We start from the raw sequence: 17,134 nt of genomic DNA on the forward strand, positions 1-17,134 counted from the left end.
GAAAGTAGTAAAGAAGTTTAACCTTACAAAAAGCGCACTCTTTCTAGGGACTTCCCTACTATTAGAAGAGCTTACAAGCAACTAGGGATTAGCAATAAAGCATAAGATTAAGGAATACTAAGAGCGCGTAGGATTAACACTTTACACCGCAATTATAGTGCGCTCTAACGTGGCGTTTGCGGCATCCTAGCTCTCCTACTACCTAACAAACCTAGGAAAGCAGCACTTCTAGGCAGTAAACTAGGCAATTATGTACCTGTATTACATAAGGCATATAGGCATATAATACAGAGCACTAGAAGGCGCGCAACTTATTATGTGTAGAGACGCGTCTTTTGCTAACTATATAAAGACTAGATAATTATTCTATAGATATATTATCTTACTCTTTAGAGGACTAATCCTATAGAAAGCAGCTTTCTAGCTAACAGTAACTATGTCTATAACAGAAGCTAAGCTGCTTGCTTTAGCGCACATTATAAAGGAATTACTAGCTCTAAAACGCTTCTTTAAAGAGCTTACCCTAGAGCTAGGCACACTATAGCAGATCTACTGTGACAACTAGCAGACAATTAGGTTAGTAGTAGAGGAGAACGCCTAGATAACTACCTGCCTGCGCCACGTTAATATACAGAACATGTGGCTGCGCTAGGAGCACGTAAAAGGATCTTTTAAAGTGCGCTATATTAAAACAAGCAACATGCTAGCAGATAGGCTTACAAAGCACTTACTAAGGCAGTAATTTAAGCACTTTAAGCAGCTTCTTAACTTTAAAGACACGCAAATAAGCTTCTAAGAGGAGAAAGCATTAATTATTAATAGTAGGGACATCCCTACACTGCCTAGGAACAAGAGGGCTATCTACTAGCAGGGACACTCCCCTATGCTATGGAGTTTGAGCAGGGATTTAATACATGAGATGCGCGAAAACACAGAAAACACAGAACGCCTAAACCATAAGGAGATTGACGAGCTCACCCAAGAGCTCCTTAGCGCGCTGGCGACGCGCCAGGAGCCCAGGGGAGACGACACCCTGCTCCTCCTCCTCCACCTCCTCCACGACATCTTCTTCGAGCAGAGCTTGAACCACCGGCCAAAGCCGGGACGCAGCCTATAGCCTGTTAGTCTGATCTAGGGTATGACACACGATCTCTGCGGAGAAGCTTACCCGCTCGTCCTCCGCGACGAGCGCCGCAACAAGGCGCCGCGCATAGACGACGGCGACGGGGGGACTGCAAATAAGTCAAAAAGCTAGATCACCCCACACACTGCTACAGGGCTTATAGGGGCAGGCAGCTGTGCCCGGAGGAACAGCGCCAGCAGCGCGAACCGCCAGTGGCGGAATTATGGCACTCCCCACTGGAGCGCCCCGCGAGCGCACTCTTTATGCAGCCCAGACAGGACTGCGCGCGGAGCGCACCAGGGGGAGGCCGGCGAGGAGTCGAGACCGGACCGGGGGGCGCGGGCCGACGGGGGGTGGTGGGCGCAGGGCGGCGGGCGGTGGTAGGCGCAGGGCGGCGGGGGGCTGCGGGCTTGCGGGCAGCGCGGCCCCGCAGGGCACGCGCGCGAGCGGCTCGTTTAGCTTTATTAAGCTTCATACACACGTTAGCAAAGATTACAGACAGGTTTAAAGTTGTTCTTAGAGCTCTTAAAAGCATTAACTTACACGCAGCATGTTATTAGGACTTACAGAAGAGAAGCTTAAGAAGCAGCAGAATTTATTTACCTCTATTGCAGCAATCACAGCACGCACGTGACCTGCGCTGCCTAGGGCAACAAGCACAAACACAGGGTAAACGCGCAGCGCTGCTCCAACAAGCCAAGTTAACGCTCAACGCAGGTTAGCTGCTGCGCAGCTCACCTGGGGGGTGTGTCGCGTATACTGAGAGCCTTAGCTGGGGCTCAGAGCCTGGGACTGGGGCTCGGAGCCTGGGACTGGGGGCTTAGAGCCTGGGACGCAGCTCGGGATTAGGAGATATTATGTTCCAAAGCTTGGTGTATATAAGGAGAGCCTTTGGCTCTCTTAGATAGCAGAGTCACTTTATCTAATCTTCTAAACAGCTACTGCCAGGCTATTTTATCCTCCACAATTTATGTTACATAGTTTTTATTACTGCCTTTTTAAAAACCTTCTTAAATGCCTTAACTATAAAAGTTAGTAAACTATTTATATGCTTTTAAATTTTTATTTTTATAAGTATTAATTATAACTTAAGTTTTAGAGTATTACTTAGAGGTTATAACTACTAGGGCTTATTATATATAAAAGTAGTAGTAATAGAGTGTGTAACTTTACATTAAGGCCTATTATAACTTATTATAGATTAAAAAGAACTAATCTAGCGCTTTAGAACCTTTCTTAAGTATTACTAAAAGAAACTATAGCATTATAAGCTACTTTAAAGCATAGTAGAAACTGTATTTTTATAATATAAGTAATTTAGTTATGTATACTGTTTTTAGCTTAGCGCCTATATACTTTTTTTTTAAAAAGAGTAAAGCAACTTACCTTAAGTAGCTATAAAAAGTGTAATAAGTTAAAAAGCATGTAAATAGTAATAATCTTATTATTTTTATAGTATTACTAGAAATAAAGTAAGTTATAGCTTTTATAGCTGTTAATAACTAGCAGACAGTAGCTGCTAATAGTACACTTCTTTATATGCTCTCCAGCTGTTCCCTAGAAAGTTGGTGTACCTCTACGCGCAAGTGACGCTCTTAGCTCTAGGTCTCCAAGAGGATACAAATACAGCATACAACAACTTAGTGGATTAAATTATAGGAAAACATCGTGCTGCTAGGTCATAGACCCGCCTATAAGGCTTAGGTTGGGGTGGGGAGGAAAAGTGGTGTCTAACCAGATGGTTTCTGACCGGAAAGTGCATTTGTGAGCAATCACCTGACCAATCAGGTCTCTCCGAAACTGGTGTTACGCCGTAACACCCGCCCGCATAAGGGGTAGGACTGCCGATACACATAGGTTACATCACTACTACAATTGCGGCAGTTACATTAATACTAACTGTTGCAAATACTACCTCTACTCAAACTACAGTCGCTCTGCTCCTCCCTCGCGGGTTGCCGAGCAGCCTATTTGGTGCCCTCGGTTCTAGAAACTGCACCGATATCACGAGCATCTTGTGTATGCGCCTGTTTGTCCGTCAGCCTACTAGACTTCTTTATGGCCACTTCTACGTAGGTCCTTTTAGCTGGCACAGTGAATAATCCAAGACTATATAACGGATCTACATTATCTCTAGTATAAGCTAATCTGAAGGAATTAAAACGTCTATAGTACAGTGATAGTTAGCGTAAGCACCTCAACAGCTTTGTCGACCGTACAAAGAGCGTAACGGAGACTTCTACTGTGACAAGCGGGGCCACTGTAAGCGGTGTTACGACCGTTTTTGCTAATGTCTTAAAAATATTGTATAGCATATACCACACGACTACCCGGGCCACTAGCGTTTCATTCGCAGTCACTGCCACCGCCACCGCTACCGCAACATGTTCGACCGACAATACACTGAGTAACCCTGGTTTTAGTTTGGCATTTGGTTTAATCGTTCTAGACTGGGACTATTCTAGAATTAATGGTGAGGGTAGTATCGCAGTATCTAGTGGCACCGACTGCGGGCCGGCCTCCTCCTACGCCACTATAACCGTGCCCACCGAAGCAATTCTTGGTTTCACGCAGACAATAGCCACCCCTAGCTGAGCAGCTTTACACCTTCCCGGTTTACTACCATATCAAATCGGCTACTGGGTCAAACTCTATGTCCGTGACGATTGGAGGCTCAAAGGTCTACACGGTCACTCTCTCTACGGCGAATTTAGACGAGTGGGTCCAAGCAACGTTTAGTTATACGCCTCTGCTAGACTCAGAACTCTTGGAGATTTCATTCACGGATCCAGCTACTTGAAACTCCGCTTGGGAGCCGCGAACCTTGGAGCGATCAGTTGAGAGATTGTGTGTGAGGCCATTCACCCAGTACTAAGGATATGGCTAACTGATAGCATCTATGTAAAGAAATAGAAATGCCTTGCCAGTCTTATTGTTTTGCAACACGTACAGGGGCGCGAGACGGCAGCTTCGGCCCTGGGATTTGGGGCCAACTTTGCACACTTCCAGCATTCCGATTGTCGCAAATGCTCCGGATGACCAAAGAGTGACCATTGTCACCTAATTGACCCTCCTTACTGCCACCGCCCACCGTCTTGGCCAAAAATGTTCGTGTACGCAGCGGTGGATCACGTGGGTTAACCCAGCCGGGGGGCTCCACCAAGGCGGCTTTAAGGTGGGACCCGCACCCCGGCCAAATTTCTTACGGCCGAGAGCAGCGCCGTCTTTGTCCGCATCTTCAAGTTCCAGCACGCTACCAATGGAGAGGCCTCGCCGGCGCCGAAGACCAGCATTCTCGTGCCTGGAATGCAGGCGACGAAAGATAAAGTGCGACAGGAAAGATCCGTGCTCACATTGCGTCTCCATCGCGATCCAGTGTGTGCACAAGGTCTTTCGAGATGCGCCCGAGACCTCCAACCAGCTGCAGCCCGTCCAAAGCAGTACGCAGGGCCGGACAGCAGTCTCCTCACCAGTTGATAACCCATCCTCCCGTGCCCAAAGCCGACAGTCTCGCACACATAGAATCGTAAATGAAGAGGGCAGAGTGCCGTCCAGGCCTCTCGTCGCCAGAGCGCAGTCCACACCAGCACCAACACCCGCGAGGCAAACAGAAGCCATCACAGCTCAGACCCCACCAACCACCCGTGCCGAAGATGGGCAGCCAAGTGTACATGCTCTTTTACGACGGATACAGCATCTCGAGAATTCTCTGGCAACGAGTCCCGTACCTGCACACTCTGAGCCTGGGGGGGAGTTGATTGATCGACAACCGGTGCATCAAGATACACGGGTCAGCCTCTACAAGACAAGGACCTTAAAATGGAGCTACTGGGTGGGTATGGCTGATGAGGTACGGCCTACAGTTACGTCCCTCTGCCACTTTGCACTGACTTCTACTTCAGTTTGACCTTATCGTGGCTTGCTATTCCGCGGCTGGCGGCGGCCTCTTCGCTAACTACGGCGAAACAGACGACGACGACAAGCCGAAATCCTTCTACGGGCCTGAGATTGAATCTCTACTTGAAGAGATTGAGGATCTCCTACGAAAATCTAAAGTGTTCGCAAAACGTCTTAAGACGGGGCGACCAAGCAAGTCTCTCGGAGGAGCTGGCTTTGATCTTCGCCCCCCCTCCCGCGAGCTGGCAGACACCATGGTAGATCTCTACTGTACCTCTTTTGAGTCGGTGTATCGGATAATTCACGTGCCTTCGTTTCGTTCCGAGTACCAGAGATATTGGGACAACCCAGAGAGTGCCACGGCCAGTCAGTGTCTCAAGATTCTCCTGGTAATTAGCATAGGGTCAAGTCTACACGACCATGGGAATGCCACCACGGGTCTACGACAAAAGGTACAACAATGGGTTCATGCTGCTCAGGCATGGCTTTCCGGCCCGCTGGAAAAAGATCGCCTTGACGTTAGCGGGCTCCAGGTCTACTGCTTGGTGATCCTTGCACGACAAATCTTCTCAATTGGCGGCGAACTAGTTTGGGTGTCGATGGGGTCGGTAATTCGCATGGCCATGCAGATAGGGCTTCATCACGATCCCAAACACCTCCTGGCGATGTCGTTACTACAGGCTGAACTCCGAAGGCGGTTATGGGCTACTGTGCTCGAGATGGCAATACAGTCGTCCCTAGACTCGGCAATGCCGCCCATAATCTCCTTAAACCATTTTGATACCGAAGCACCTTCAAACTACAACGACGATGAGATTGATGAGTCGACTATCGAGCTGGTGCCCCATCCGAGAAGCACCTACACTACTTCCTCAATACAGCTTATCCTCCTCGACTCGATGCCGACACGCCTCCGCATTCTCCAGCTACTCGGCGGCCTTAAAGCGGAACTATCTTACCAGGACGCGCTTTCACTGAGTTCGGAAGTGACTGATTCATATTGCGCATACAGGAAATTCGGCCAAGAGAACATCAACTCTGGTATGACCCCATTCCACAGGAATCTGATCGATTATTTCGTACGCCGATTTCTAATCCCCCTACACTGTTTATTTGCCAGCAAGGCGCAGGCAAACCCATTGTTCTACTATTCTCTCAAAGTTAGCCTAGACGTTGCTATGGCCATCGTCTCTCCCGAACCAGACGACGGTTTCTCACGAATCATGGCTACCGGAGGGGGGCTGTTCCGCGAGGGTTTCTGGTATGCAACATCTATCATCGGCCGCGAGATTCTTTCGCAAGTCTCAGTGCAGCTTCGAGAGGGGACGCTCCATCGCAATGCCCAGCACCGAGAGCTTCTCAAGCAAGCCGTGAGGGATATGATCTCCTTGGCGGTGGCGAGGATGCACCAAGGCGACACCAATGTCAAGATTCACATGTTTTTGAGTATGATATTGGCACAAACCGAAGCTATGGAAGAAGGCGTACCATGTGAGCTCATGATTGCACAAGGAGCAAGGGATAGCCTTCAGTTATGTCACGATCTGCTGCAGACACAAGCTGGCACTGAGCCTGTGCCGTATTACGACGACGCGGGCGTCACGTCCTCAACTTTGGGTGGGGTGCCGGAAAACTCGCTTTGGGACTTTGACCTTGAATTCTTTCTGCCTGATCAAGGGTTTTCGTAGCCTACTAGGCATTCGAATATGCTATTGTTTTCCCATGGTTGAGCAGGACGCCACCGGTAGGCCCAGGGGTGGGAACATTAGTAGCATACAGCTAGACCGGGTAATGCAGGGCAAAATTATAAATAGAACCTAAATTAGACTAACGTATTGTTCTTTGCGATTTTTATCTATGTTTTTTTATGCGCATTTGGAACCGGTTAGGTCCGTTACTATGTGGGTTTGTTGCAACCGCTCTGCTTACAGCCGCGCTGGGACCCCTGAGGCTTACGTCCGTCGCTAGCTCCGCACTCGCATACGTCCGTTGGCGAGCGTATAAAGAGCACCACATCGGTAAGGCGTCTCGTGATTGATGGTATTAAGATTCAAAGAATAAATTAGTTGTCTCATCCAACGCCCCTGCTCATTGCTCTTCCGCAATGCCTCTGAAAATTCTTATCAACGGCGCTGGCATCGCCGGCACAGCCCTCGCCAACTTCCTCGTGCGGTCCAAACAAGGTCACGACATCACTATAGTCGAGAGAGCATCCAAGTTCCGTACCGGCGGAACCCAGCTTGATTTGAAGTCATATGGTGCCCCGCTGATGAAGAGGCTGGGACTGATCGATGCGGTCCGAGCAAGGAGCATACACGAGACAGCTTTCACTCTGGTTGATACGAAAGGCAGAGAGTGGGCGAGGTTCAGCGTCAACGAAGCCGGTAAAGGATACAAAGGAGTGACGAGCGAATATGAGATCATGAGGGCGGACCTTGTAGCGGTGCTATATGAAGGGAGCAAAGCGATCGCTACAAAAACCTTCGGAAAAGAGTCGCAGAGGCTACGGTACCTTTTCGGAAAGCATGCGATTGAGCTTACGCAGCTTGACTCCAGGGTCAACGTCGTATTCTCAGATGGCTCTTCAGACGAGTACGATCTTGTTGTCGGTGCGGATGGCCAGAACTCCCTGACCCGGCGTATCCTATGGGAGCCCAAGAAGGACTGCGATTCCACGCTCAGGTATACAGGCTACTCGGTTGCATACTTCCACATGCCAAAATCAGAGGAAGAGCTCAGCAGTACCTTGTTCAAAAACTGTCTTCTACCAGGGCTCAAGGGGCTGTCGCTTCGCTGCGCGCACAAGGATTTTACACAAGCCATGCTCACGGTATCCACTACAGAGGAGTTAAAGGAGATGTCTAAACAGCCGGTTGAGAAACAGAAAGACCTATGGGAAACATTATATAAGGATTTCGGGTGGGAAAGCAAACGAGTACTTGCCGAGATGCGGACTACTGATGACTTCTACACGACCTCGGTTGCTCAGGTCAAAGTGGACACATGGTCCAAAGGGCGAGTTGTTCTTCTGGGCGATGCCGGATACTGCCCGAGTGTTTTAACTGGGCTTGGAACGACGGCATCACTCGTCGGAGCATACGTGCTTGCGGGCGAACTCGCGAGACATGGAGACAACGTCGGCACAGCGCTACAATCTTACGAAACGGTGCTACGACCTTACATGGAAAAAGTTCAGCAACTTCCTCCCATGAATCTCGCTCTCTTTCGTTCCAAGCTCGGGTTAAATATATCTTACTTTGCTCTTGCAATTCTGTCAAAGCTTAAGATAGATAGCCTAGTCGGTGCGCTGATGAAGGATGAGAAGGAAACCTGGCAGCTCCCAGAGTATCCGGAGCTGGAATTAGAGGAATAACTTATGCATTGCATTTACCGTCGATATTCAGCTTTGGTGGCGGATACTTGCCCCAATGTATTTGTACCAGTTTTCATCTTGTCTGAAATGTATAACATCTCATCACTCCATCTAAACCAGCGTGGGCCTTGCTTCGTCTTCTTCATGGACCCATTTAATAATAGATATGTGAAACATCACACCTGTACGGGTTAAAGGACATAAAGAACTTAATACGGAGAGACGATGGGACCGGTACTGTCTCGGAGTCGAGTTGTCTCAATGTAGCCAGCACCAGATTTGGCCATCCATTTGTACCAGCACAGGATCTAGCTAGTACAAAATGGACAGCCACTTCTGAAGGAAGCTAGCTTCTAGAACCAAGCTAGCTCGATTAGTTCGGCCTTGGAAGGGCATTTTAATACCCTTTGGACAGATTTGATATTTTGGTGGACGTTAAGATCGTCGCAGCCAGCCGTTTTAGGCATTGCCACTATGAGAAGATGGCATTGGTCCTTGTCTGGTAGTATGGTACGGTTGCGTTGTGACTCTTGGAGTAGACGAAAGGAAGGAATATATGAAGAAACCATGAAATCCATTGCACACTGCCGTATGGCTTTTCCAGGAAACAGGTCATTATCGGGAATGCTGGAATACCTCGCCGCGTGAGTAGGTAGAAGACCTATGAGGTCGGACGTAATCCACCAGATCTGAGAATCCGGGACGGCCGCCGGTTTGCGGAGCAAACCCAATTTGTCCAGCGCTGGCCGAACTGCTGTACTCCAGAGATCGCCAAGAACTCTGCTCAACTCTTTGCTACGGCGCTTGAGCATTTGAGCAGTTCCTTCCGTGACGGAACTTGGCCTGCTCACGGGACGTACGTAATCGCGCAGCTTGGACTCAATTAACCCCCCTAGATCCTGCATTCTAATGCCATCTTGCGTGACGGCGATCATGAAGCTCCCAGCTCTATTGGTGATGAAACAAACAATCGGTCCTTCTTTAGAAAGAGCTGTTAGATCGTGTTCCGTTAGCGGTTGTTGGAAGTTCTCAAGTCCCGGAAGTTGACGTATTGTCAGATTGAAGCACTGTTTCTGGGCTTCCTGAGATGAATGATGGGTTTGGATATGATGTATGGGATGATTAATTAATTGTCTTAATTGTGTTTTATTTATCAATCCTTTTTCTGCTCTACTTGTGTTGCTCAGCTTTTTGTTTTGCCGATCCGAGTCCCTCGCGCACTTGCCCTATGCGCGACTAGCTTGCAAAATGCTGCAATTTTCTGCAATTTGCTGCAAACTACAGCAACATACTATTCAAGCTTATTGCTCGTACTATGTAGCAGCTTTTGTCAAGCGTTCCTCCTGTCTTGACAGTAGGTGCGCAAATCTGACACACCCCCTCAGCTTGGACATGCTTTAAGCTGGTTCCTGATTGCGCAACCTTAGTATGCTTCCAGGGCTTCCATTCTTGCTTTAATCTCTTCCATATCCGCTTCCTGACTAACTATCCTCTCCCTAACGTCAACTAGCTGAATTTGCTAAAGAAAGCTTAGCTATTTGCTAACTAAAAGCGCTTTAGTAAGTCTGTCTGCAAGCATCTTGCTAGAGGGGACATAGACAACCTTAATTATTTGTTAAGAGACTTCCTGTTAGAGCTAGTAGTTATAGATGTTAACATGTTAGAGCTTAGTTTAAAGTTAAGATATCTCTGTATTTACTAGTTAAATTATCTGCTTGTTGTTACACTAGATTATAATAGTTAAATTAAGCAGCTTAACCTGCAGTTTGTTAAAAAGCATTCTTGTAAACATAGCTTCTTTAGTAACTTAGAACAGTGCAAGTAATTCTGCTTTTGTTATTAACATTATAACTGTATTTTATTTATTTACTTACTATGCAATCTATTTACTAAATAGTTAAATAATGTAGCTCTAAAAGCTTTTTTTATCTAGTGTATTATCTATAAATAATGCATTGCTTGCTACTATAAGGTAGTCTTCTCCTTCTAATTAGAGTGCGTACGTCTGTGTTGCATGTAGGTACAGGATGACTTAATTAGCTGCATCCTAATAGTTAGATGCGGGATTTGTGAGAAACTGTGCAAGGCGTAATGTAGTAAAGGCAATGTCTAGTCTTATAGTAACTACTATAAAGAGCAGAGATCTAATCTTCTACTAATATTAATTTACTTCTAATAAGGTTGCAAAACTAGATTGCAGCATAAGTTTAATCCTACTTATAGGTGTAGCATGCTGCAGGTTCTTTCTATTAGCTAGCCTAGCTATCTTGTTAATATATAATACTTATAATAGCTAAATTAATTATTGCTGTTAATCTCTAATAATTTTAACTCCTAGAAACTATTGTAGGTCCTTGCCTTCTGTTAGGGTATACTTCTCTTATAACTAGTCTACTACACGCTGTGCATCTACTTTAGAGCCTTTTCTGTACGCAATAATAAGGTTGTCTATGTAGAAGAAGATAAATATTCTAGCTTTAGTTATATAGTAAAGTTTATATAAAGCAGCTAAAAACCTAAGGCCTTTAAAAGTTATTATAAAATAGTGTTACTAAAGTAAAGAAGAAATTTATAAGCTATATAGTGCTTTTTAAAGCTTTAGTATTGTACCTAGTTTCTAATAGCCTCTTAGCATCTGCATGTAGGTATTGCAGTTAATTGCTGCATGTATAAACACGTTAGTTACATTGTATTATTTAAGCTTTAGGTTAAAGCGTGCAGATATTACTATTAGCATTTAAAATAAGCATTTTGCTAGAGTAGCAGCGTAAGTATCTTATGTAGTAATGTTTCTTTATTAATTGCTGTAGACTACTAGTTGCGCTTTACATTTTTGTAATTTATAGTGCTTATTAAGCTTGTAGGTGTACACCTACATACAATCTAGAATCTGCTGTCTAGCTGCCTTAATTAGCTTTATCTAGACCTCTGTTTAGAATTTTATTGTCTAATAACTGTCTAGGTGTGTTCTTTCTGCTGCCTTAAACATTTTATGTAAAGAGTGCTCCTCTAGTTGCTTTTAGGTTAATAGTAAAAGTAGTAGCTAGCTTTTATAAGGTGTCTTTCTTTTAAATAGTATTTTTATTAATGCTGCTTTATCTAGCGTCTTGCTGCTATGCTTTCCTACACTTTTAAATTTTATGCTAGCTATAAAGGCTGCAGCCTATAGTATAGTCTTTAACAACTCTATTTAGCTTAGCTTTAGTGCTGCTCTAGCTATTAACTGCATAAGCAATGCTGCAGGTGGCAGAGTATTTAAAGAAGATAAATAGTTATCTCTAATCTTTCTTTCTTAATAGTAGCCTAGTAGGTCTACTTTATTAAAATTTAATGTATTATCTATAGTGTTGTCTTTATAGAATAACTCTGTCTCTAGCTAATAACTAGGTGTTAGAAGCTTAATTATTCTAATGTATATAGTAATTTTCTTTACTATGTTATGTATAAGGTTATTTATTAGGTCTTTAGGCTTACTACTAAAGATTAAGTGTTTGTTAAAAATAACATTATGTGTACAGATTACTTTTACTAGCAGTAGTATCTATACATAGTAGATGTTTAATAATTAGTACCTAACTAGATATCTAATCCACGCCTTTAGGTCTAGCCTCTGTAGCTTAGACTTATTCTAATGTGTGTTATTAGTTATTATAAATGCTTTATAGCTATAGGCTTTTAGATGTGTAAGGCTTAGCTTTTAAATTAATATAATAACTTTATTATTTAAAGCTGCTTATGTAAAGAAGATCTTGTATAGTGTCTTCTAGTTATTAGCATAGTTTAGCGTCTAATTATATAGGTATACGCCTGCTCTAGTAATGTATAGCTATATGTTCTATAGTAGGTTAGCATTTAGTTGCATAGCCTATAACTTCTTCTTATTTACACTCTCTAAGCGTTTAGCTCCTCTGTTCTAGGCTTATGTATCTAGTGCTAAAGGCTTAACAGTTATTCTATGTAATGCTAGCTAGCGTTCTACCTCTAGTTTTACTATTATAATCTTATTATTAGCTTTAATAACTTTTACAGTAATGTTATAATAGTTCTTTAGAAAGAGGATAAAGATTATAAAAGCTTTAATAATTAATTTAGTAGGCTTATTATCTTTAAAGTAAAGGTCTTACTAAAGGCTAAAATACTTATTAGTAATTAGCATTTAACTTTACTCTTTTATAATGCTCTATACTTTGTATGCATAGAAATTAATTAATAGTCTTTTACTAGGTCTACTGTTGCTAATTTGCAGTGTGTAGCTAATTTATTATTATATCTTAGCTCTACTACATAAGTTATATTAGACTGTTGTAATTCCTTTAATTTGCACCCCCTTAGCTTACTGTATAAGGTGTTAAAGTGTAGCTAGTCTAGGGTGTCCTAGACGCTTATGCTATAGCTTTGCTAATGCCTTTTATAGACTATGTTTAGTTTTTATGTTAATTATGTGTGTATAATATAAGCCCTTTTATAGTAGATAGTACTCTAACACCTATTAGCTATAGATCTCTATAAGATCTCTAATTATTATCCTATCTAAGGCCTTTAAAGCAGTTAGCTCTGCTTATATGTCCTACTAGATTCCTTTCTGTTACAGTAGGCAGAACAAGACTAGGTTGCACAGCAGGTCTAGGCATAGTGCAGTGTTATAAAGTATAAGACTGTATACTTAACTATGTGTTCTATGCTTACTTTTTAAGCTTAGTGTAATTAATCTATAGCTTTAAATCTATATATAAGAGTTTCTAGACTAGATAAAGTCTTTTAGTGTTAGTAAATAATAGTTATAGATCTAATTAAAATTATTTATAATATAGCATGTTAAGCCTAAGTTAAAGATAAATAATTCTCTTAATAAATATCTATTCTAGTTTAAATTAACTATAGCTAGCAATGTAGCTGCCTTAACTTTTAATACTTTCTAGCTTTTAAGTTAGTCTTTTTATATCTTTAGTGTAAGTGTATGTAAACTCTTTAGGATTAGTATCCTTAAATTATGTCTACGCTGCCTTTTTAGTAGGCCTTAAAATTCTAAGTTGTGCTTATACTTTAATGCTATAAGCTCTTTAACTCTCTTATTTAGCATCTACTAGTCTAGTGCTCTGTCTAGATAGACATAAAAGCAGTCCTTTAGTGCATAGATATGTCTACATGTAGAATATTTAGTGCCTTTTATTTTAGTAAGTTTCTAGCTTAAAAATAACTTCTTATTATCTTTTTAATAATGTTAATATTAAGGTCTACTTTATTTTCTTAATGTTGCAACTTCTGCACTACAGGCGTCTTTATTTGTGCCCTAGGTAGTCTTTCTACTTTTAGTAAGGTATAATAAGTTATCTGTTATAAAAGTAGCTTTATGCTTTTTTATATATATTAGATAATTTAACATTATATGTTTTTAAAAGCGCTTTATTATTTCTTTTTAATTTATATCTAGTGTGAACTGTCTGCTTTTCTAAAAAGTTATAGACTAATAAGGGGCAACTTTATTTATAGTAGTTAAAAAGTTCTTTGCTACAGCATTAAACTGCGTTGTTTCTAGAACATTTTGTGTCTCCACTTCTGTAGCAGCGTAGTTATACTCTGCTAGCTACAGGTTCTATATGCTTGCGTTTCTTAGCAGCTTTAGAGATGCATTATATTAGTTGCACACACATTCTTATTTAAATTAGTTATTAACGCCTACTGTAGCTTTAAGGTTTGTAATTTACTGTCTAAGTAGTTAATCTAGGGAACAGTATATATGCTGTAAATGCGGGCTAACTGTTAACTAGATAAAGACAATAATCTGTTAGAAGCTTAATTACTCTCTTTTATAATTATGTCTATTACTTTTATACTTGTTAGCCTTAATCTTATAGTATTTAATAGCTTTTTTAAAGGCTCTAACACTGCTTATTAATAGCTTGTTTAGGTGCGTAGGCGTTTTAACATTAGAGGCTGGTAAAAACTTAGCTATTAGCAGCATCTCTAGAGCTCTTAGTTTAGAGATCATTTGGATGGTCAACTTAGGATCCACTTGCGGCCAGATGCTGTGCGCTACACATCTCAATTGCAGCTGCATCATCCAGGCTCTGTAGTCGGTGTGGTCTCGAAGGACGACTGTCGCGTCTCAAGGAGGCTAGGTGGCCATTTTGTATTAATAGAGGCACTAAGACTCTTAATTATTAGATTAAAGCACTGTTTCTAGGCTTCCTAAGATAAATAATAGGTTTAGATATAATGTATAGGATAATTAATTAATTATCTTAATTATGTTTTATTTATTAATCCTTTTTCTGCTCTACTTGTGTTGCTCAGCTTTTTGTTTTGCTGATCTGAGTCCCTCGCGCACTTGCCCTATGCGCGACCAGCTTGCAAAATGCTGCAATTTTCTGCAATTTGCTGCAAACTACAGCAACATACTGTTCAAGCTTATTGCTCGTACTATGTAGCAGCTTTCGTCAAGCGTTCCTCCTGTCTTGACAGTAGGTGCGCAAATCTGACACGTATCTTTGCATTTATTAGCTCGAGAGTGCTCATGTTCTTTACCATTTGAGACATAGAGAATATCGCTGGTTTCTTGAGGTTTTGCGTGCGAAAAAGGTCTATCTTAGCCTGTATAGGCTCAGCAGTTGCGGTATTAAATGCCAGGTTTTTTCTCGTCGGGCTCTAGTCACGTGTTCTTATTTAACCCCATGGCAAGTAATATAAACACGTGATTGAGAGCCATTTCTAGGCTGCATAGGCTTAATTCAAGTGACGTAGCAGAGTTATTCTATTAGACTAGTACTGTACAATACTCTTTAACACTTGCCTTTAAACAGGATACTACCTAACTGTAAGGACGGAGCTCTGTACCACTACGCCAATACAACCAAAAAGGTGCGAATAATCAACCAACGTTAATTATTGCGTACAGAATAGTATATATACCCGTCGCACGTAAGCACCATCTCGGTCTTACACGTAAGCGCCATCCAGGCCTTACACTAACACACTTTAAGAAAACTATTATAGTAGCTCTCTAGAAGCTAAAAAAGAATAACTACATACAACTAAAGTTATATAAGCTAATTACACTTCTTAATACTTTAGAAAAGCGGTTAAAGCTATTGTTACTTACTAGCTATTTGTAACAAGGTAGGCACAGTCAACTACGTGGCCTTCTCTCGCTTATAGAGGTTTAGGCTAGACTAGAGACAACCTCTAGTGCTAGTGCTAGCCCTAGCATTATCTATATATATATTATACTATGCGAGAATACTTAGCTTAAGTATTCTCGTGCGTACCTTTTAGTACAGTGGGGAAAGTCGTATAGTATCGGCTTGGCAGGCGGGGCGCCTACCTCATTACACTAATCTAAACTAGAATCCTATAGAGACTTCTCCTCTCTCTAATTCTAACGTACTCTATAAGCAAGTTACTTACTGTTAGGTAATTATTATGTAAGGACAGAGCTCTGTACTACTGCGCTAATACAACTAAAAAGGTGCGAATTATTAACTAACAGTTAATTGTTGCGTACAGAATAGTATATATAACCGTCGCACGTAAGCGCCATCTCGGCCTTACAATACCTTGTTATACGTTAGAGAAGTATCACCTCTCCTCTCTCTCTCTCTCTATCTCTGCCTTTCCTTTAGACCCTCTGTCACTGAAAACAGGCTACCGGCAATGGACAGACTTAGGTGAGATATCCATAACACTTTTATGTAGACTAAATTATATAGATGTAAAGATGGGATGGTGGATAGCACGGATAGCACTGAGAGCAAGGTTTCTGAGAAAGATAGGAGTGTATTGTAAGAGAGACGAATCGCTGCCAAGCCTCGCTTGTCAGGATTCATGCTTATATACGAAGCACAGGTCATGTGACCTCCAAACAGGTCAGGGGAGGCCATACTGGCCCGTTCTGGGACATCCGGCCTTACAATAGACAGAGCTATTAAGCTTTTTATATGCTTCTACAACTAGATAGTAGGTTTAAATTAATTACTGTTATTAACTTTCTATAATCTACTAAATATTTAGAACTAGACCTAGTTTATATGCATCTCTAGAGCTTTAAGTTGTTGTGCTGCTGCACAGCAATTTCCGTGCGTCAGGGCAGACTGTGCGTCGGCTGATGAAATTTAGTAACGAAGCGAGAATGCCAAGATATTTCACTGATTGCCTGGCCCAGGCGTAATGCGTGCGTACAGTTCGTTCATACACGCTAAAAACTTGCTTAAGCAGCCAAGTGTTAGAAATTAAAAGTAGAAAGTGTTGTGTTAGCTTTTAACTTTTTTGTATCTAGCTTAACTTTTTTATGTCTAGCTTAACTTTTATATATGCAAGGTTATCTTTTAGCTACAAAGCTAGTATGTAAAAGGTAATAGCCCTGCAACAGAAGCAGGGGACGCAAATAGCAGTGTAGGTACATTTTAATTATAAATTAGAAGCATATCTAGCGCATTCTAGGATATAATTGCAATAAGCCTTTTTATATCTAGAAACTTAATAATTTGTATCTTTAATGTCTCCTAATACTGTACCTTCTTCTATGCCTTCTTTTACAGAAGTTATCTAGCAATACTACTGCCTAGTTAAGTAAGCTTAAACCCTAGTTAATAATCTTGCTATTAATACACAGAACCTTATTATTAAGGATAAGGACAAGGCTTTTACTAAAAAGTGTAGCTATTCTTTACTAAAGGTTAAGCCTATAGGCCTTAATGTATAAGTAAGTAAGCTCTAAGATACATTTATTATTTATTTAAAATATA

General features: G+C 42.1%; 4 protein-coding genes across 4 annotated transcripts; 3 read left to right on the forward strand and 1 right to left on the reverse strand.

The window, feature by feature from the left end:
• Window positions 1-881: 881 nt before the first annotated feature.
• Window positions 882-1,598, reverse strand: BDR25DRAFT_356474 (uncharacterized protein; the record flags this gene model as incomplete). Its single annotated transcript, XM_033695639.1, has 5 exons — window positions 882-973; window positions 1,006-1,111; window positions 1,148-1,232; window positions 1,266-1,359; window positions 1,421-1,598. The coding sequence occupies 5 exons, from the start codon at window positions 1,596-1,598 to the stop codon at window positions 882-884; spliced, it is 555 nt and encodes a 184-aa protein (XP_033546067.1).
• Window positions 1,599-1,673: 75 nt separating this feature from the next.
• On the forward strand, window positions 1,674-2,027 carry BDR25DRAFT_356475 (uncharacterized protein; the record flags this gene model as incomplete). Its single annotated transcript, XM_033695640.1, has 3 exons — window positions 1,674-1,753; window positions 1,820-1,868; window positions 1,896-2,027. The coding sequence occupies 3 exons, from the start codon at window positions 1,674-1,676 to the stop codon at window positions 2,025-2,027; spliced, it is 261 nt and encodes an 86-aa protein (XP_033546068.1).
• A 2,355-nt stretch (window positions 2,028-4,382) lies between these two features.
• Window positions 4,383-6,826, forward strand: BDR25DRAFT_288688 (uncharacterized protein; the record flags this gene model as incomplete). Its single annotated transcript, XM_033688408.1, has 2 exons — window positions 4,383-4,973; window positions 5,026-6,826. 2 exons carry the CDS (start codon window positions 4,383-4,385, stop codon window positions 6,706-6,708), a joined length of 2,274 nt encoding a protein of 757 aa, XP_033546069.1. The 3' UTR covers window positions 6,709-6,826.
• Window positions 6,827-7,088: 262 nt separating this feature from the next.
• Window positions 7,089-8,463, forward strand: BDR25DRAFT_304410 (FAD/NAD(P)-binding domain-containing protein). The gene has a single exon (XM_033690204.1). The coding sequence runs from the start codon at window positions 7,125-7,127 to the stop codon at window positions 8,391-8,393; it is 1,269 nt and encodes a 422-aa protein (XP_033546070.1). The 5' UTR covers window positions 7,089-7,124; the 3' UTR covers window positions 8,394-8,463.
• Window positions 8,464-17,134: the final 8,671 nt, after the last annotated feature.

This window comes from Lindgomyces ingoldianus, assembly GCF_010093535.1.
Source record: "Lindgomyces ingoldianus strain ATCC 200398 unplaced genomic scaffold BDR25scaffold_21, whole genome shotgun sequence".
Lineage (NCBI taxonomy): Eukaryota > Fungi > Ascomycota > Dothideomycetes > Pleosporales > Lindgomycetaceae > Lindgomyces > Lindgomyces ingoldianus.

Bases quoted from the DNA above. Each gene is read 5' to 3' on its own strand.
- BDR25DRAFT_304410 (XM_033690204.1), top strand. From the start codon at position 7,125: ATGCCTCTGAAAATTCTTATCAACGGCGCTGGCATCGCCGGCACAGCC.